Source organism: Simochromis diagramma, unplaced genomic scaffold, assembly GCF_900408965.1.
Source record: "Simochromis diagramma unplaced genomic scaffold, fSimDia1.1 OVJJ01000361.1, whole genome shotgun sequence".
Taxonomy (NCBI): domain Eukaryota; kingdom Metazoa; phylum Chordata; class Actinopteri; order Cichliformes; family Cichlidae; genus Simochromis; species Simochromis diagramma.
The window spans coordinates 16,764,977-16,786,716 of record NW_024386860.1 but is presented as its reverse complement, the minus strand read 5'-3'; the positions used below and the strand labels follow the sequence as shown (position 1 = coordinate 16,786,716).

The following is a 21,740-nucleotide window of genomic DNA, read 5'->3' as shown; positions in this document are numbered from 1 at the left end:
AGAGAGCAACACAATACACACAACATCATTGCAATTAGTTTTTCCTTCTCACTGTCACAAAAGCGCGTGCTCGTTGGGGGTCACATGACTGTTGGGGAAGATGGAGAAAAGACAGAAAGACTGTAAAAGAGAGCAAATGAATGGATAATGAAGGCAGCTGGAAAACAACAACTATTTTTCCTAAAATGATTCCGCATCCATTTCAGAGATGGTTTGTGTGCTTCACACTTAAAAATTTCTAAACCAAACATATTGATATAAAGAGTCAAATTTTACATAATTCATGTCATTCTAAACATGGCATGATCGGGATGGGTGCCACAACATTGATGTGATAGACTACAAATCCATTCTCCACTTTTGGAATTAGGGCGCATGAGGCTCTGTTGTTGAAGCTACACAATAAAGGGTAGGGTTTGTATAAATTGAGAAACTCACCAGTTTTCTTCTTGTCTTTATTGAATGATGCCAGTATGCTTGATGATTTGACGCTGAATGTATTCAAGAGACTGAAACACGGTTGTTCATGTTTCTCTTCTTGTCTGTTTTGCAATAAATTGTTTCTTAACTAAGAAAGTCTAAAGTCTAAGAACTTTGCCTCAGGTTTGATAACTAATTAGAGTTAGGGTCCACCCTAAAGCCATTATTTTACTACAACATGTGATCATTCATTCTAAAATTCTGCCTGTTCTTCATTTTCTACTTTAAACAGAAAATGTGTTTACAGCCTGAAGTGACTTCAACTTCTCTTTAACCTGCACTGACAGCAGCAGACCATATGAACTCAATGAGAAATTAACTTTGTATTCATAATTACAACCTTGCACACATAGTACACTCAGAGAAATATCAGCCCACTTGTTGTTGCAATACCAGTGTGGACTGCAGCTTGTACTGAGATTTTCAAACTCGAATTAATTTAAAAAAATCACCTGCAAACAGCCATGACTGACGAGTGCCTAATGACCTGGGAGTGCTCTGTATAGAGACATGGAGGACAAAGTCTTTAGATGTCAGTGGCTTTATTTGATGATTTATTAGCGAGCACAAAAACCACAGACTACAGTTTTGAGACAGAGTGCAGCCTAGCTGTGTGATGGTGCAGGTAATACACGCGAATAGAAGGAAATGAATCTTATCAAATGAGTGTCCTATAAAATGTTAATGATTTTATGTACTTGAAATAAATTGGGTTGTGGGACAGGTTATTGCAGGGCATTTCTACAATACCCTGTTCAGTTCTTTCTTGATTTTGAGCACATGTGTGTGCAACGAATGAGAATGGAATGGGATGGTTATTTCATGAGACACAATAGAAACTCATTACAGTGTTTTTTCTATAGTTTGAAACAACTGTGGTAACTTGCTGGTTACTCGCTAACCCCTTAGATTACACCCTAGTAAAAGCATCTGGGAACTAGATTATAGATGGCAGACAGTTGGTGTCATAAACCACCGCCTCTGGTCAAAGATGGTCGTGCACAGTGGACATAGATGGCTTCTTTTACTCATCCTTCAAATCACCTTTCTTCTCTGTCCAAAATGTGAACTTTGGCACATTTTGTCTTGTCCCGTGGAGGTGGCTCTTCTATTTTGTGCCATGCGTTTATGAAGTGGCTGTGTGGTCTCTACAATGTAGAGGTCTGGGCATTCCTCCCTACACTGTACATCATACAATATGTTGTTAAGCTTGTGTTTGGGAGTTTTATCTTTGGGATGTGGCTGGATCTGAAGTACACTGGGATGTTCTGCTTGGAGAAGACTCTCCTGAGTTTCTCTGATAAACCTGCTACATAGGTGATGACAATATTGTTGCATTTGTCTTTCTGATCCACCCTAGTTGGTGTCTGATATTTTTTTCTGTGCATCTTTGCTGACTTAAAGAAAGCCCAATTAGGATATCCACGTGTTTGAAAAGCTTTCTTTACGTGGTTCATTTCAGTCCATACTCCTCTTTGACTCCCATCACACTCTGGAAGACAAACTTGGGGTAATCAGGACCCTACACCACCAGGCAGAACATGTTCCCTGTAAGCTTGAAGGGAAAAAGAGAAACGCACATATTTACGCATTTCTTTCATAGTGAGTTTGTCATGACACTGATGGCCACTAGGTGGAGTCCTAATTTCACAAAGTATACCCGCATATCACATGCAGAACTGTGAGTTGCTGTGCTCATAGTTTCATTATTTTGAGAAGATAACCATAATTTTTTTTTATTTGATTTTTTAAATTAATTAATCTTTTAAAAGATACTATGTCAGATGTTTTGCCTTTAAACTAAGCATAAGCACAAAATGTTAGAACAGTATTTAAAAAAAAACACACATGAAAAATAATAAAGAAAAATTATTGCTGAAGATCTCTGAGTAATAATGTTATAGTTATTATTAAATTAAGAATGAGAGAATGGTTTATGGAGTTGTTTTGTATGTATCCAGTTTTGTATTTCCAAGCCAATTTGAACTGATTTACACAATTTAAGCCCATGACTCAATCATGTATTTATTCCATCTAAAGCAAAACTAACAGAAAATTTCCAAATCTTAGCTAACCATGTGAGCCAGTGTGAAATGTCGCACGTAACTTTGAACTCTGATTCAGCAACCGTCATCACACAGTTTCTTTATTTAAATCAGCTTAAAATTACACGATGACTTTGACTAACAAGTCATTCCACTTTTAATAATTAAAACTAATCCCGTTTTAAAATAGAAACACTCAACTGCCTGCAAAAATAATGGATTCTGTGGAAATAATTAATGTGTCTACAAAACACTGATCAGGACATTCAGATTAATTTCCACTGAAATTACAGCAGGTGCTGCAGAGATGCTTGTTGGTTCATGTTGAATGCCTGTTACACAATCTGGTTACAAACAGAGAGGCTTAAGGTAGAACCACAGGTATGTCTGTGTTTTCATGTAATGATGAGGTGTAAGAAGTCTCTGTAAGTGGTATTTAAAGAATGAATGCAGGATTGGAGGTTGGAATCACTCACAAATACTGCACTATTCAACAATGCTGCTCAGTTTATGATCTTTCTGTGAAAATCAACAACCCAATGATCTATGAGAGGCGCTTAAAAAATCCTTCAAATCTTAAAAATATAATCTTAACAATAAAAATTATAAATACAACAAAATGAATCAGTCTATGACAACAATTCATGATGTAATAAAAAATGAGAAACCACAAATCCTACATTTATTTTAGTCAGAGTATACAGTGGGCAGTTGTTTTGTTTGATGCGTCATGGCAACCGAGTGTGTATTTTGGAAATGCTGGAGAAATAAATTTAGTTGTTAGTGCAAATGTCTTTAGAAATTATAAAATAGGAAATTTTCATTGAAATTTTTACAGTTAGAAACAATTAGACACAATTTATCTTTTAGATAAGAGCATGAGAGCACGCTTTGTTCAGGTATTCTATTTGTCAGTTATGATACCAGCTTATTCTTGTATGAAAAGCTATTCTGAAACTGTCTCTTAATCTTCTATTTAATCAGCCAGGAGCTATTTGTGTATTTTTTATAGTTAACATTAAAAAAGACATTTAAAAATTGGAGAAAAGTCTGAAGCCTGGGGCAAAAAACCAAAGAAACAATACCACCTCTAACACTCAGTAGTAAAGAATTTTCTTTGACAGCCAGTCAGCAGTGCCACATGTGCATGCTGGTTCTTGCCTAGACATTGGTATGTAAGGAGAAAGGACATTACAGTAGGTGAAGGGGACAAGGAGATGTGGAGGCAAAGTCTTTGAGTAGTAGTCAAGTGATCTGCGTTTCTTTACCCACAAAACAGAACCATAGTATCTTATCAGTTTGGAAATAATCAAAACCTTTAAATCTTAATGTTCTGAGTTGTGGCCACTGGCCACATGGTGACAGCACAGCAAACTGAACACACCCTGGACATACTACCTAAAACTCCCAAACAAGACTGAAATGTCCAAATATTAAAGTCATATTCCACTAACTGTGTGCTCCATTGTTAATATTTAAAATAAGTCATACACTGTGTGATTCTTTTAATGGATCAGCTGTATGACATGTTGCCATTAGACGGTCCTAAAGGAGTATTTAGCAGTTAATAAAAATGACAATTCATTCAAGAGCTGGTGGAGACAAAATCAGAGCTAAAAGTTAATAATGCTAGTTCCTGTATTTATAAAGATAATTTTTAATGTTGGTTGCTCGTCTAACAAATCTAAATGCAAAGCTGTAAGCCACTTCTAAGCCACTTATACGCTCAAAGCAACTGCAATACGATGGCTGAATAACTTTCAAGTATTTTAAACAGTCACGGTTTCACTGTAATAACTCTAAATGTAACTAAAAAAGAAATTTGAGCCATGAATCTGAAATGTAAGCCATGTTTAGGTAAAATGTAAGGCTATACAAACTTTACACAGCCTGACATTAACAGCCGATATTTTCTCCCACTGAAAAAGATGATTAAACACAACCTTGTTGATGCTAGTAAGTGGGCTCTTCTGAAGTAAAATAAGCTGTAAAACTAATCAGCATTAACCCAGCTACTGCCAGACTATTTAATAGAAACTGAGTAAGAAAAGTAAAATTGGACGTTGCAGACAGCAGCTGACCCACAAAGATTTCCCTTAAAGGAGATGAGACTCCATGGACTCAGACATCAACTACATGAAGGAACAGCCTAACTTCATTGGATTTTCTTTGAAGTTTCTCCCACTTGGTTTAAAGTTGACACACTGCTTCAGGGTCTCATGACACAAACACAACATATTCATGTCTGAATCTTCAACTGAGCTGCAATCAGGACCCTGAAGCAGAGGATGCATGTCAGAGCTTAGCCCCTCCCACTCACCATCTGAGCTGCACCACCTGACTAAAATATCTGACCTTTTTTTCTTTTATTAAAACCAAAATGTCCTCTTTTTCTATTGAGACTGAATTAAGTCAGAGTCGTGGGTTATGCCGAGGTGATGGTAGCAGCACAATGTATTCCTGCAAGTCGGGCGAATCTTTTCATGGCCACGTGATGTTTTTCTGCGTTCCTGAGATCACCTGATGGTTCAGCCTCAATGCAGGGCTGTGTGGCCAAATCATATTCATGGAAGAGTAATTCCGGTCTGATTAAAAGCATCACTTTGCCTATTCAACTGTTTTGGGTCAGCAGCCCCTTTAACCTACCTGGGCGTAGACACAAACTTGCCTCTAGAAGTGAAAAAACACAAGTGTAAGGCCAAAAAGCTCCTTGTGATTCTGAAAATATTTATTTCTAACAGTTTTCCACTGTGAGCTTCGATCATAATTTTGTAGCAAAAGTTGTTTATTAATATGGGTTTCATAAAAAATCATCACTGCCTCAGAAAGTAATTAGCATAACTATGTCTTTTTCGTTTCTTATATTGGATGTCTTTACTTATAATATCTTTGTCCAATGAGCCGATAAAGTCATTCTCCTTATAGTAATTGGTCAAGTCAAGTTGTAAAATTCCCCCAAAATACAGTGTAGTTGTTTACACTAGCATATTTTTCATTTTTGCCCACTTTAGGACAATGGGCAAGGGTCATGGATACAGTTTGAAATGCCTTTTGCAGTAATTCTATTTGCAAATATTTGAATCTTTGCATATAGTTGTTCTTTTGGAGTTGTGTTTCTGTCCACATGATGAATACGTCCAGTTTTACTTTCTTTTAGCTCAGTTTTTGGTCTGCACCTACCTATAAAAGACATATCTGGTTCTTTTGTTACTAAATGCTTCAGCATACGTGCTAGCTATGCTGTTTAGTTTAGTGATAAGGAGATGTGAGGTGAGAAGGGAGGTCTTGAACATACAAAATTAGTCAACGATATACTCAAATGGTGCACTTTTGAAATGTGGTGAAACTGGGGAATTGCACTGTTGATGTGCTGCCAACCAATCTGCAACAACTGTGTGATGCTATCATGTCGATATGGACCAAAATCTTTGAGGAATGTTTCCAACGCTTTGTCGAATCTCTGCCACAAAGAATTAAAGCAGTTCTGAAAGCAAAAACTAGGTCCAAGGTTAACCTTATAAAGTGGCTGGTAAGCATATATAAATCTTCATGTGCCTTTTTTAAGGAGTACCTGTAGCAATGAACCTAAAGAATTATGGCAATTCATTTTCTTTCAGCTCAGTTGTGCTAGTTCAACAACGTAAGCATTTCTCAGTTTGCATTTTGCTGTTTTAGCTTGATTGTGGGCCCCTACAGGCAGCCAGCCAGGTGCTTAACAGCAGAAGCAGAAGACAGCCACAGTTAGCAAGGAGTAAATGAGCATATCTGTAAGGTGCAGACATTTCAGTCAGTAGTTAGTAGTAGTTAGTACAGAGCAAAGACTGAAGCTTGCATTCACTGGATGAGAATCATAATGATGATTTTATTGTGTTTCTGTCGGATTTACTAAACGGCTTTTAAATCAGCCCCATTTACCACTGGTTGTCATATTTCATATATCTCCTTCAGTGCAGTCTGTTAGTTATTTGCTAACAAGTTTTCGAGGTCAACGTAAAATGAGATATGTTATTGTTGTGAGGCCAACCCTTCAGTACATGTTGATCATTTTCAGGCTTTACTGTCTGATGAAGTTGCTGATGAAGCAGACTGTGAGGTCTCAGCTCACTGATGTAACAGAGTCCATTGCCAGTGGAAATTTGGAAAACACTTAAGAGAGATTTGGTTTGCTAAGAAGCAGAGGGAAAGTTTAAGCTCCTTCTGTCTCAGTCTTGTTCCATTGGCAAACAGGTATCCAGACAACAGGCCCCGTCTGCTACTTATGTCAGATTTGGTAAATAGAGCCAAACAAAAGAAAATCTGAGCCCTCCAAATTTATTATAAAGTTCCTGCTGCAATTATAGTTTTCTCTCTGCTTTCTGATTTTCTCCCATGACCTTTTTTAAAATTATATTATAAGCTTTAAATCCAAGTTACAGGCAGTGTTGTGTAAAATTTTGCTGCATCAGTTGCTTTGTTTGAGTTTTCTTTAAACTTCTCTTTGTATCCTTTTGTCTTCTCTCCGTTCATTTTACTATCAAAGTCTGTTGCAGCTTGCTCGTATTAAATTCATGACCTTGAACGTAAACATGATAAAGAGTAGATGCATATACAGACAGGACTGAGACACCAGACCACATGTTCCCAACCTAGACTAAGCAAACTAATTTACAAGCTCTTGTCAAAGGTTTCATCTTTCTATGAGTTTTAATCATTTTGAGCAAAGATCAGTAAAACCTTCTCAGAGTTGGTCTGTTTAAGATCTCAGTCATCCAGGTAATAGTAGTCTTCGTTTGGTTTTTGTAGATGTTTTGCCTTCATCCAAGCTGCTTCCTCAGTTTTAAAACGGCTGGTGGAGAGTCCCAGATTGCACCCCTAATGAGAGCTGTCCTCTTCAGAGGTGTTCCCCTGTAAGGTAGTTGTTTTTCTATTGTAAAGTTCAACAGTTTAACACAGGAGTCTGTGGGGGACTGACTCAGTTTTGGAGCCAACCTCAAGTGGACACTGGAGGAACTGCAGGTTTTTGGACTTGTGTGGGGGCTTCATTTTTTAGCAGTTGGTAAAGGTTCTTCATCTCTGTTTTCTTGGATCATTTTGTTTTGAAATCATTCACCTTCACATTAGTTTTACTTCTAGTTTTTGTTTAGTTCTCCATGGCTTCCCGCTTTGCTAAGCAAAAATCATTGAGACTTTCAGATTACTGATTAAAGATTTGAATGTTGGACTTCAGTCTGTCTTTGGTCTCCTCCTCCTCCTCCTCCATCATCTATAAATTATTAAAATGTTTCTGACAGCCCTCAATTAAACCATTAAAATAAGCGTAAAGCATCATATATTGTGACACTCCTTATGTTTCCATTTACTCATTTTATTTATTTATTTTTTTTTAAACTCTATAAATATCTCGTTGACACACTGGAATTTTGTTGCACTTGTTCATTTCTGCTGGGGCACTTGACCCACAGTGCAATGTGTTGCAGGACTGCTGGGACATGAGTGTTTATATGCCGAAGATAGAAAAGCCACAACCACATAATTGCAGAGCACTTTGGGTGTCTCCAAACTAGAAAACCATAATATCCTTCCTTTTTTTCTAAGCTGTAAAATAGCCACAGAACAGCTGAGAGTTAAATATCTTACTCAGTCTCAATGGGGCAGAATTTTATGTAATATTACCTCTTTTCCTCTTTAACTGAAGGTCTCTCTCTGCTGCTTACCTGAGATCTTGACTGGTGTGGAGGTAGCACGGTGGCACGGTAGTTACGTCAGCAGATGGCCAGCTGGTGTATTCTCCCGTGTCTCCCCGTGTCTGTGTGGGTTCTCTCCAGGCACTCCTGCTTCCTCCCACAGTCCAAAGACATGTAGTTAGTTGGGTTAGGTTGATTCTCAATTCCGTCTGTCTGAATGGTTGTCTATGTTAGCCCTGCAACAGACTTGCAACCTGTGCACAATGTCTCCTGTTTTTTGTAGCTGGAATAGGCTCTAGCTCCCTGTGTGGAAGAAAATGAATGGATGGACTGGCTGGTGTGATGAAATTATTCCATACCAAGATATAGAATGCAGTGGTCAAGATCACTGGGTTTGTCCTAATAACGCAATTACTTATAACATTTAATGAATAGGGCTTCATCTCTGCATTAAATTTAGTAGAGCTGGAGCTTCAGAGCAGATTCTCTAAGATCAAAATTTATGGACTTTTTGATAAGATTGATACATATTCTCTAATTTACATTTGTGATTAGAACGAGGTAAAACTGTAACTTTTATCAGGATGTTTTTTGGTGATTGTGTTTCAGCTTCACATTTCATTCTGTGGACCAGTCAAATGTTGATTTCACATCTTCATATTTACTAGTGACTGAATTTGAAGATGTCTTTATCAAGTTGATTTTTTTTAAAGTACAAAAAAAATAGCTCAGTGCTCAAGTTTTTTGTTTGTTGTTTTGTTTTTTTACAACAAATGCAGTACGAATGACCGCTGAAGTACCAGTGTCAGCTGGAGCCAGTCTGCTGCTGATGCTGACTTTTTAATTGAGATTTTGAGTGAGATTTCACCCTCAAGAATCAGCAAAGTATTCAATAAAAATATAGAAAGTTTGAGTAACAGAAACATATTCTGATGAATAAATGTCTTGACAACATTGGAGTCAATAAATAATGTTGTTTGTTTTAGTAGTAAATCAGGTCTTGAATTATTTTGTAGAACTTAACACTAATTAGCCAAAACGATCCCAGATTAAAACATTTGCCAGTTAGAAACAGTTTGGATCTTGTAACGAACACGCAAACTGCAACTGCAAGAAATTAATGATGATAAACAAAGAAAAGATGCATGATTATGTTTACTTGGAAGATTTATTACATTCGGTGCTTTTTGTGCATAAAATTTGATCTGAGACACTAATTTCCTCAAAACACTGTATGGAAATAATATGACACAGATGTGCAACATAAGAATTTTCTGTCAATCATTTTTACATTCAAATCGGTGTTGCATACAATTTTATTGATAATTAGTAGAATTTATTAGACTTATATAATAACATAAAATAATAAAGAAACAGAAGAAACACAGATTGGTTATAGTGGTGTGGAAAACTATGAGCAGCTGCTACTGTCCTTATAAAGTAGAGTCCATATAGTGGTCAGATTATACAATTTATGTATTAAAATCTAAATAAAAATCTATTAATTTCATATCCCAAACCCAAGATTGATCCCACAAAAAAAAAAAACCCAAAACTGTTTATACCCTCAACAAAGTGAAGGTCGGGTTTTGAGTACGTTCAAACTTCCAGTTTATGTTGCACAACCTCACAGGCAAAATTGTGACACAAGAATATTTTAGACACCTGTCTGTAAACAAAACAGCACCTCAGCATGTCAGTAACAAGGTGTGTGGATAAAAACTGAGCCCTTTTCTTTTGTGAGCTCTTGTGCTGTGTGCTGTACAGCTTCAAGTGAAGACATTTATTATTATTTCACCAACTGAGAACAAGGATAGTTTCTATTTCAGTCTCTCTGCCTGGAATCATTTTCTCTCAAATGCTTTGGTGTAGATGTCCTCAACAGGGCGGCGTCAGCACTTATCAGCACCAGCACAATCTCTCTGTGACAGATGAACCGTAACAACAAAGTCCCACGTCCTCCCAAATTTCATAACAGTGGAAAATATTAGCTGATTAGCTCCTGGCAAAGTTTCTGTAAAAATTTTCAAACCCACAACTTTCATAAAAAATGATACAATTTACACTAATGCAAAGTAAGCCAAGAGGTGAGCACTTGTATCTGTCTTGAGAAAGAAACAAAGCTCAGCTGTGTTTGGTCAACGCTGGAAAAAGTCTTACTACTCTGCAGCCACCTTAGCAACGCCTTCAGACACATTTGGGCTATTTTGAAACCTTTCTCTCTGAACAGGACGAGAGCCTCAGGATTCATTTCTGTGGTCAAGGGAAAGCAAGAAAATGCTTCCTGAGTTTGGAGATTTTGTCCCAAAATAATATTTAAAAAACTTTTAAGCTTTTTTAGGTGACACATATACAACACTTATTATCGTTATGCTTGGATTTAGCAGGAAAAAAAAGGAAAATGGCACACTTACCTATAGCTTTACTAGATAACAAAAAAATATGCCTCCCACAACACAATTTAAACACAATCATGAACCTGAACTGTGGAACATCACGCTCCGCTACATTTCAGCCGTTGATCGGTTCGTTAGTGGATCAACCACCATGTTTGCTGTTTCATTTCTCTGTATTTTTGTTTTCACAATTCTTTGTGCCTTTTCTCCAGTCTAGTTTATGTGAACTTCTTGTGGATGAATGTCAGAAAAAAGAACATTTCAGCATAAAAAAATGATTGTGGAAGTGCAGTTTGGGAAGGCATATACTGTATAATATCAGACACTGGTACTACAAGAATCCTGAATACAAATCTATGAAAGTCTATGAAATTCCTTAATGGCAAAGACTGCAGATGTTTTGACCCTAATCAACACCTGGGAAACATATTAGCCATATTCATGACCACTGTAACTGTTTAAACATGTCTTCTCCTTTTATATATGCAAAATGTCTGTTCCGTGTGCTGGTGAGGTGAACAGCGACTGATTGTGTCGTCACTCCAGACGGAGCAATTAAATGAGTTGTAACATTATCAAACTTTTCATTAGTAGAAGCATAACTGCTGAGAACAAATCATTTTAACCGTTCTTTTGAAAGAAAGGTCTTTTTATCTTCTAATGACCACTGAAGTAAATAATCTGGCTTTGTACCCATTCATTTAGATAAGGGCTTCAAAATAACTGCCCAGAGGAGCAACCAAGATGAAGGTTAAAGATGAAGGTGCACCAATTATCTGTGCAGAAATGATGATGTGGTACACAAACAAACACAAACACAGAATGAGCGACTTTTGGAGTTTTGTTCAGTGTCTAAAACATCAAGCTGAGTGAACACAGACGTAGAAGTTTTTGTGCTCCTCCCAGTAGTGAAGTTCATCTTCGAAGCTCCACGAGCAGGCCAGGTCTTTGGTGGATTTGATTGTGTGAACCACACAGTCGCCGGGTAACTTCTCGAACAGGAACTCAGCGACCCCAACCACTGTGAGTTTCTTCTGAGACTGGATCAGCTGTTGGATGTGGCTCTTGTCCACAGGCTCAGGCGAGGAGCTGTAGGACACCCACACGTTCAGTTTCTCATCCGATGAAGGCACTTGGAAGCGGTTCTTTCCCGTTGCGCATTGGAAATCCCTCCTGTTGACAAACAGGCCTGAAGGAGATTTAAATATACGCACAGACCAGCCCACCCAGTCATACTTCTTCTTTAGCTTCTCTACCATAGCATCAGCTAGCTGTTGGTTGGTTAAATCTTGCTGATCTCTCACCAGTCGTCGGGAGTCTTCTTCAGCTTGTTTAGGGAAGCTGACGATGCAGTCTTCAATGACAGCGTTCATTTTACCCTGGACAGCCTTCATCTTCTCACCCCACTCTTTCAGAAGATCGTCCTCCTCGTCATATCCTTTCAGAGCAGCGTGGCCCAGCAGTGCAATGAGCGCAATGCAGAAGAGCTTCTTCAGACGGGCGCAAAAGTCTTCCATCACCCGGCGATTTTTCTCCTCATAGTTAAGGATGATCTCGAGCAAAGGTTCCCCAGAGAAACTTTCTCCCATCACAACGTTGTATAGGGTGTTAATATTTTTGTCGCCTCCGGTCTTGGCGAAATGCTCCAGGAAGAGCTTCTTCTTCACTTCCCGGAACTTAGGTTTGGCGTTGAGGATGTCCATGTACTTCCTGAACTGATTAGTAATGTTTTCCTCAACGGGGAAGTACGTAGAATCCACTCCGCTCTTCTTGATCTCCTCGTTGATCCGCTGAAGCTCCTCAGACACTACATCCAGCCGATCTCTGACCTTCTGAAACTGCTCCTTCATGAATGCGGCCTCTTTGCTCTCCACGTTGTCCAGAGCCAGCTTGACAATCGGGGCTGCGATGGAGAAGACGGGGAAGAGGTCACCGGCGATGCTGGCCACCACTTCAGCTCCTTGCTCAAACACTTCCATCACTGTCTCCACCATGTCCTTTTTCTCAGACACAAGCTTCTGTAGTGGATTTGCCATCTTTGCTGACGTCTGTCTCAGACCGAAGAAAAACAATCACATTCTTAGAAACAGTCAGAACTGATCCTCTTGTAATATTAACAACAGTCAAAGTAAAACAGAGATTGAGGGGTCGGTTTTTGGTCTTCTAACTCTACTTACAGCTCTCTTCCAGTGTTGTTGGACTGTAGACTGTAGGCCTTGTGCTTCTTACTACGCAGCAAACACTGATAAGGAAAGAGAGAAACAGCCAAGTGAGCTTCAGTGCTGGCTGCTAGTCACACCCAATGAGCAATGACTCAACAATGCTAAGAGAGTTCAGTAATGACGGACGACTGGTATGGGCTGAACTGCTGCATGTTATTCATATGTTAACCGCTGGGAGGTAAAATGTACCTGCTCAACATTTACATTTACATTCAACTTAAACAGCTATTCCTCAACAGAGTGACTATTATGCAAAGACAACATGGAGGAGCACTGACTGGTTTCAAGCCAAGCCAAGCCTAACGGAGAAACACAGAGCTCACATGCTTACCATGGCAAACTTGCAGAGAATAAAAGCATGTGGAACTAAATTATGTACTTGGACTGTTAAATGCAACTATCTCCTCTTTAAGTCACACTGTTCAATGGGCTGTTTTCCAAGTTAAAAGTAAAATTAAATGCCGAAAGAGTTTGAAATCCATTATTTTGTTGCCTTTTTTGCAAAGGGTTAAATTATAAAATAGATTCAACATTATAATGAAGCTGTAGCCAGCAACTTAGCTTAACATAAAGACTGAAAACATGTCTGGAAAAACTGAAAACTCAAGGCCAAAATTATCAGGAAGTCTCTAAAAGTGTAACACGTGAAGTCAGGACAGTTCATGAGCTTCTGGCAACAGATCAGTTCCCATAAAAGCTGAAAGAAAGGAAGACGGTGTGATATTTCTGAAAGCTTCACTTTGAGTAGTGAAAGTCTGTCATTTCCAAAGCGTTAAAAATGGCCATAGCACCAAAGCTGCTAACCGACACACATAAGGTGTGTGTGCTCGATGCTCTGGGTTTATAGAAGTGAAACAGGTCATGACAGACATATGAGGGCTTGTAAAGAATCCCTTAGTCTCATATATTGGATGGGCTTCACTTTTCTACATGCAGGACTAACTTTGTCGAAGCAGTGAACTTTTCCTAAATCTAATCAAGCAAGTAAAATCAAGGGTTAAATTCAAGATGGCAATAACCCTTCCACAAATTAAAGCATGCTGGGCATTTATTGATATGCAGGGGGAAAAAGTTTTCCCTTCATTTCAGCCTAAAAACCGGATCCCTGTTGAACTTGGAAAGTCTTAGTCTGAACATTTCCAAATTCCAGGACTCACAGCATGAGCAACACTAACTGATTTCCTGGGCATGTTCAGACATGTCCTTGGTGCAAATCTGGAAATGTGCAATTTTGGAAGAAACTTTCATTTGTGTGGAAAAAAAAAAACAGTCCACTGTGACTGTTTATTTTGCAGCTCTCGGTAAAGAATCTGCCGTCACACTCTTCAGTTCAGCTTTCTGGTCTTGTTCACATGGTGTGTTTCATTTGGAGCTGAGTGAGAGGCAGCAGTGCTGTTTCTCCTCAGTCGATATCAGAGCAGCAGGCGTGGGAAGTGATTAAGCGTAAAGAGGTTAAACTTGCTGGGCGAGGGTGCGTTTTCCAGTGAAACTCAGCAAGTTACCACGGCAACAAGACAATGGAAAATAATCTGTCAGCTCATTTATCTTTCTGCTGAGGTCAAGTCTGTCCCAGGGGGGTTTATGTGGCTAAACTGCAGTAGATAGCACCCATTTCTCAGGCTGATGCATCTCACACCTCTGCAGCTATCAGACACCAGCATGAAGGATGTCTAGACAGGTGATCAGAGTTTAGCAAATCTGAACACAGATTAAAGGAATAGTTTGGCCTTTTATGAAAACACACCTACTTTTTTCTTGGCAGGATGCAGATAAGAAGCTATCCTCTCGCAATAAAACAACGTTATAACCAGCACAACGGGTGGTGGAAATGAAAGAAACTTAGATGTAATCATCTCTGACTATAACCTAAGTAATATATAAAAAAAGACATATTGCCTTTTTGACAATGTCAGCAAATACTGAACACATTCAAACTTTATTTGAGGGGAAAGCTGTTGCACTGGATTGCATTAGATTTTTACACTTGTACTTAATAAAGTGCCCAGTAAATGTTCATCTTGTTTGATTAATTTATACAAAAACTTAAACGCAAAAGAATTTGGGGTTTAGCTATGTTTTATTGGCTACATTTTGGCCTGGAGTCAAAGTCACTGCTCCCGGCCAAGAATTCTTTGGGAAAGGGCCAGACATGTTGTTTACCAGTCTTTATGACAAACTAAGCTAATCAGTTGCTTCATATTTATGGAGAAATATGATTAATTTCATCTAACTCTCCACAAGAACTCTATCCTCAAAGTGCCACACCTGTGAATAAACAAACACAAACCTCTTCAACAAAAAAAGTGATATAAAGGATATGATATGTTCAGCAACCCAGACAGCAAAGAGGAAACAGGAAGGCTGTTCACTTGGCTGTTTCTCAAATATAACATATGTAGGATGTTATATTTGTGCAATTTTGTTCTAAAAATTAAGAAAAACAGCAAAGTAGGAAATTCCAGCAGAGGTTTAGAGCATTTCCAGTTACTGCATCTCATTTGATTTACGCATAAAAAAATGTTTCCACTGATGTTATCTCTCGGTTTCGCTACTTCTCGGGGTCTCGTGGGTTTTGTAACTGCAGTCTGAGTGCATGAAACACCTCCACGCAGATGCTTCAAACATAAAAGTGCTTAAAGAAATCACATTTTCATAGACAAAGAGCTGCTGCGGCTCACATAACAGAGATGCACATCGCAGTCTGTACTGCCATTTAGATGCTGTTTTAGTCATTCTTCTGCTGCTCCTATTTGACCAGTATATTTTCTAACTCCAGAGCTTTTCAGATCAAGCTTTTACACTAAAAATCTAAAGAAAATGCAAAATGATTTCTGTGATTTTTGGGTTATTTAGTTACATTTCAGGTATGTTTAAGTTGTTCACAGTTATACAAACATGAATTTGCCTTTTTAAGTACTCAAAGACCAAAGAGGAGGGTAAATACAGTATATTCTACAAATCAGCAAACATTATAAAAGTGTCTTTATCTTTTTTGTATTACATTAATACTATGATGACCACTCAGTTGTGTGTGACCCACTGGAGAGGCGTAAGCTTTAGCTCTGTCAGCTCAGGACTGAACTGACCAATAATATGCTGCTTATGCGTTGATACGGTCTCAAAGAGCAATATAATAAAAGTATCAGCCAGGGTGACGGTTTTCTTCTCATCTATTATTACTGTGCAGAATTTAAACACTGTGATATGCCAATGGCAAATTTATATGAGGATCTGTGCAGTTGCAAGAAACGCACAACGCGCATGCGCTATCTGCACTGACTTTAGTGCCAGCTTCATCTGGACAGTAGAACAAACCCTCCATCTGACAGCTGACCACTCAGTCTGACCACTGAGCAGGGAAAAAACTTAACGCTCTGTTAAATGCGCTCTCTTAATGGATGAAGTATCGATCAGTCCGCGCGCGAGGGTTGTAATTGTATCGTTTTACATCTGATGGGCAGAGAAACAAACAAACACAGCAGCTTCACACCACAGATTAGGTTTGCGTTACAGCGCAGCCGCGGCAGTGGATTAAAAAAACACAAGCACTTCCTGGAAAAAGTAAAGCGGTGGCACCAGATCTGGCAACCAACGCCCATAAAAGTTTTGCCTGAACTGCATTAAATTTTGCAGATTCGTCTAATCACCCACTCCGCTTTATTAAAACAACCCGCGTTAACAAAATATACGAGGACTTTTAACAGCAGTGAACAAAAAGCGGGTTTTAAAAAAAAACAGCTCGATTATGTAACGAGAGTGGCATGAAGTCGATTAAGCTGAATCGATCCTCCACTCATCAGCACTAACACTACCGCCACAGGACCCTTATAATGCCTCTGCTCGCACGCAGTTAAAATGTGCCTGTCCACTATGAAACATTTTCAAGAGAAACGGACTCACCTCATAAAGTTTGCGGAAGAACTCTAACTTCCAGACTGTTTGCCTTCCTATTGGTCATGTGGCTCTCATGTTACAGAGAGCAGACACACCCAGTCAAACCCAGAAGAAGCACAAGAAAAAAGAAAAAATCCTGGGTGGTGGAGGGAAAATCAGTTGTGAGCATAATAGACTGTTGTTGATATTGTATACAGATCGGCCTCCACCCATCTAATAAACAAAGGCATGTTATTACAGCATTATAACTGTTAAAGAGCTAATCTGACTGAGTTCGTTTGAACGCAACACGAGCCTTTAAATAAGAGAGTAACGACGATAACAAAGGATGACAAAATATCCGTAATTTTAGTTTATTAAGGATGAAAGTAAAACACGCATAAAAGTTTAATCGTATGTGAAAGGTTTCCCACACAGCACCAAACACAGCAAAATATTTGATTTTTTTAAAATAGGCTTTTATTTGGAGAGTGGGTAATATTAATTGCACTATCTACCACAGTATTAGTCATTTGTGCACACACAAAACAAAAAAAATTCCACCTGTATGACTAACAAAGGTTATCTTATCTTTTTATAACAGGGCACCTGAATTTTTTTAAGTGGTTATTTTTTGTTTGTTTGATTGTTTTGTTGGGATTAGACGAGCTCTACTGCTCTAATGTGAACTTAAATCATTCTTAAAGCCTTCATGAATGCTTTGGCTTCCTTCCACAGTACACATAATTGTGACTCTAAGTGGTTCTCAGCATGAATATATCTCTGTCTGATATAGCGGTGATCCATGTTACCTTGGCCCTCACCTGTGACAGCTGAGGTATGCCCAAGGGACAAGCAGAAGAAAATGAATGGACGGATTTCTCTTTCGATTTTTAATGTAGAAATCGAAGGCCAAGCAAGCAAATATGCACATTTCCCCCAAATGTAGAACTATTCTTTTAATTGTTGAACACCTCTTTAATATTTTTTTTATTCAGAACCAAGTCGCTGACTAATAATCCCATCCAAACCCAGTTTTGATAGTCACGAATGTCATCTTCAGAACATCCAAAGCCAGCATTTTTCCAAGGGTAGATTTTCACATATAATCTTAAAATCTCTGAAAGCTCACAAACACATATTGCTCAGTCATCCACCCTTAGCAGGCTAATATTCAGTGGGAACAGATTCACAACCCTAATGCTAAGACAAAGCTGGCATGGACACATCTGGCTCTGAATTTTCTCACCTCAAAGCTACACATATGTATGTATAAGAATATAAATTGTTGCATTAGACAATGGGTCACATAGCAAAACCCAGACAGAGCTGATTACACATCAACAGAGGCAAGATTTAGGAATACATTTCTATATTGAATGGAGATATTTTCAAGTCTCTGATAAAGACATTCATAAATTCATCAATAAGAAGGTACACATTACATTTTTCATTGGCCTACTCAGGATGAATGCACAAGTACGCTCGTTTGTGTTTTCCAAAGTAGTAACAATCCTCTTGGAAGTTGGTGGACTGCACCACTGCCTTGTAATGGCTGACAGCATGGACCAGGCAGTTGGGGAAGCTTTTGTTCAAAGACAGAGCAACTGCCATCATGTTCCCCTTCAACTTCTCCTGCTCAATCTTCTCCTGGATCTGACTCTTGTTAATAGGCTTGGGGTTGACACAGAAAGAGACCACAATCTTGATCTTGTTCTTGGTCAAAAGGTCAAACCAGTTGGCTCCCCCACTTCCATGGTACTTCTTTCCAGCTAGCCAGTTAAAAAAGAAAATGCGCTCCCGGTCATTAAAGGCCCTGATGGACCAGTTCACCCAGTCGTATTTCTTAGCAAGAGCATCCAAGATGGTGTTGGTGAAGTTCTGGTCGGCAGGGCCCGGGTTCTCCTGAACTAGATGCTCTATGTCCACCTTGGCTTGTGTGGCAAAGTTCTCTGTACAGTCATCCACAGCTGCTTTCATTCGCTTTTCCACTTCCTCCATTCGTCCTTGCCACTTCTTCACCATCTCCTCCCCAACTCCTCCTTCCTTGAGGGCAGCATAACCCATGACAGCGATAATGCCAACCACAAAAAGCTTCTTCAGTCGAGCACAGAAGTCCTCCACTGCTCTTCTGCTTCTCTGCTCTGTATTAACTACAGTTTCCAGCATAGGGTCTCCTGAGGTGTTCTCCCCAGTGACAGAATTGTAGAGGGCATCCAAGTTTAAATCCATATCGGTGCTCTCATAATGGCTGATGAATTTCTCCATCTTTTTCTCCTTGAACTTTGGCTTGGCGTTGACAAAGACCTGAAACTTCTCATACTGGCTGATCATCTGTGCCTCTCGATCAAAGTTTTGCTTGTTCATCGACGTCCTCTGCAGCTCCAGGGCAAGTTTATCAATCTCATCTTGGATTCCTTCAAGTTTCTGGTTCACCATCTCGAATTGTTGAGTTAAGTAGCGAGCCTCTTTGCTGTCCGGGTTGCTGAGCAGCTCGGCTGAGGCCACGAACACGGCCTCCAAGACGGGGTGTAGCTGGCCCACAGTGGCAGCTAGCACCTCAGAGGCTTGCCCCATGATCTCCACACCTTTCTCTATCTTGTCCCTGTTGTTCACGAGCCAGTCTGCCACACTGTTCATCTTTGAACTATATGTTTCACAGTAACTAATCTAAAAGGATTTCCAAAGGCTTTGCTGGTGCCTGAAAGGAGAAGAAACACGAAACCCTTGTGAAGTTCATTAATTTGAGACTTTTTAGCATTTCAGATAAAATATGGCTCAGCTTTTTCTTTATTTTAGCAAATATTAGTAACATAAAGTCTCTCTCTGTCTTTTTCAATCCTTTCTCAGCATGCATGGTGCTCCTGTGTAGGAGAGTGTTTGCAGTCTCAGGAATAGGTTCTCTAAGAACATGTTCCTGACAAACAAACTCTACAATAAAAGCAAACAGCAGGTCATGTCAGCACATGTAGGCATCCAGTTTCAGGCCGCGCCCTCAGACCATGAGTTAATGACAGGGACTCGTTTTTAAGTCCTGGTGGCATTGACATAGGTCCAAAAAAAAAAAAAAAAAAAAAAGTACACAAACGAGTCATGGATGGTAAAACAGAACAGATGTCAAATATGGTATGTGTACTCATGAATTATGACGTGGACATATTGTGCAACACTGCAGTGCTGGCCTTTTGGGATGTCATTTTTACTTCTCTAACAATAGCCAAGAACCAAAGCAAACACAGATGTTCACAACATGGGTAAAAAAGGGGATTTACTTCGATGATGATTCTATATTTTTCTATGTAAAATACCCAAAAGAGATGAGCTAACTAATTTCTAGTTCCCTGGAGCTCAGAAAAAGGCACACCCAAGACTGAGAGAAGAAAATTCCCCACCAGTGCACTTGTTCAGTAATACAACCACATTTCCCTCCTCATTACAGCCTCAGTTTAATTGAATGCACCCAGATGTAATATTTGTGAGGATTTACTTTTGTGTAAAAAACCACAAAAATACAAGTTTATATGTAACAACAGTTTATCAGCTCACCAGTGACTGCTGCAGTGATGAGATCAGTGGTGTCATTTTACAGCCTTTCCTATCACTGTGCTAATTAGATTTACTTCATTTGGTAACATACCAACAGATTTTTTGTGCATTTCTATGAGAGTCAAATGACAAACAACAAAAATTAACTTTTCAAAATTTTAATTTGGAATTAAATAACAGATTTAGATTCCATTCTAATGAAGGAAAACAAAAACAGGGAGTAAGTATTTACTGAACATCTTGGTAATTACTTGGTAATAACCTCCCTTGTAAAACCAAAAAGTCTTCTTTGACATCAAACATATTTTGGTGAGAGAAAGAGAGGAGAAAAAGGCGAGTCCCACACAGGCACTTGATCAAACTCCGGTTTTTCCTCTAAGTGCGACGGAGACTTAACGGCTCTGTCGCACTTAGGATGTGGTTTTTCAAGTGCCCACATCCTCTGAAAGACTCACTCTACCTGTGGCATTCCAGTTAAAATTTTCATTTAATGTTTAGAGCATGAAATGAAAAATGTAAATGTTTATATGGATATAGGCAATGAGTTTCTCTTTCTTTCTTCCTTCCTTTCTTTCTTTAAAATAATAATAAATGATGAAGATTCTCAACAAATAATTAGAAAAGAATGAAAAAACTCACCTTTTTAGTTAAATGTCCAATGGGCTGCAGTCCAGTTATCCAGTAGTCCAGCTGTGCCTGTGAGCACCAGCCTCCTTAGGATATATATATAGTCTCTCTCTCTCTCTCTCTCTCTCTCTCTCTCCCTCTCTCTCTCTCACTCTCTCTCTCTCTCTCTCTCTCTCTCTCTCTCTCTCTCTCTCTGTCTAGGCTCTTGTCACTCCCCCTTTGCAACTCCTCTATCCTGTTCCAGCATTCCATAAAATAACCCACTCAGAGGGATGAGAGACCAGCGCTGACACAGATAACATCCTGTAAACACTCCCCTATGCAGGGACACCAAGCACCCTGGGAACAGATAAAAAAAAAATAAAAAAAATACTGGTTTGTGTGCGTGAGTATGAATGCAAGAGAAAGATAGACAAAGGCAGTGTGAAAGAGACTAAAAAGGAGGCCAGTCACAGTAGGGCTCAACTACGTGGCCCACCAGCACAAAACCCCTCTTGTTGTGGCTCGAACAAGGTTGCCATGGCCACTGCACCGGCTCCCCCAACTTATGCGAGACGCTGCATGCTTGAGAACCAAAGTGAGCTCTCTGTTCTCCCAGCGAGTTGGGATCCAGAGCAAGTTAGCTAGACTTCTAGGTGATCTTATAAATGTTGACCTACTTTACTTTAAATCTGATTATTAGCAATAGAAAGTTACAGCTCTGTGGAGTCAAGCTTTACAAATCGGGATGACATTTGCCCTGCAGGGGCAGCACTTTCAGAATCAGTCCGTCACAGCGCAGACTACAGACAGGCGGTCTGTGTTTCTGACATTCAGAGTTCACTCTGAGCCTTTGTGCTTTCTAAAGCAGTCATCTGTGCCACTTTAGGCACGATAAAGAGGCAGGAG

The 21,740-nt window shown here is 39.2% G+C and overlaps 2 protein-coding genes across 2 annotated transcripts; both read right to left on the bottom strand.

The window, feature by feature from the left end:
* Nucleotides 1-9,337: 9,337 nt before the first annotated feature.
* Nucleotides 9,338-16,921, bottom strand: rpz4 (rapunzel 4). The gene is made up of 3 exons (XM_040030833.1): nucleotides 16,707-16,921; nucleotides 12,762-12,826; nucleotides 9,338-12,632 (listed from the first exon to the last, which is right to left on the bottom strand). Exon 3 carries the CDS (start codon nucleotides 12,618-12,620, stop codon nucleotides 11,445-11,447), a length of 1,176 nt encoding a protein of 391 aa, XP_039886767.1. The 5' UTR covers nucleotides 12,621-12,632; nucleotides 12,762-12,826; nucleotides 16,707-16,921; the 3' UTR covers nucleotides 9,338-11,444.
* Nucleotides 16,922-17,557: 636 nt separating this feature from the next.
* Nucleotides 17,558-20,995, bottom strand: rpz5 (rapunzel 5). Its single transcript, XM_040030832.1, has 2 exons — nucleotides 20,865-20,995; nucleotides 17,558-19,380 (listed from the first exon to the last, which is right to left on the bottom strand). Exon 2 carries the CDS (start codon nucleotides 19,317-19,319, stop codon nucleotides 18,138-18,140), a length of 1,182 nt encoding a protein of 393 aa, XP_039886766.1. The 5' UTR covers nucleotides 19,320-19,380; nucleotides 20,865-20,995; the 3' UTR covers nucleotides 17,558-18,137.
* Nucleotides 20,996-21,740: the final 745 nt, after the last annotated feature.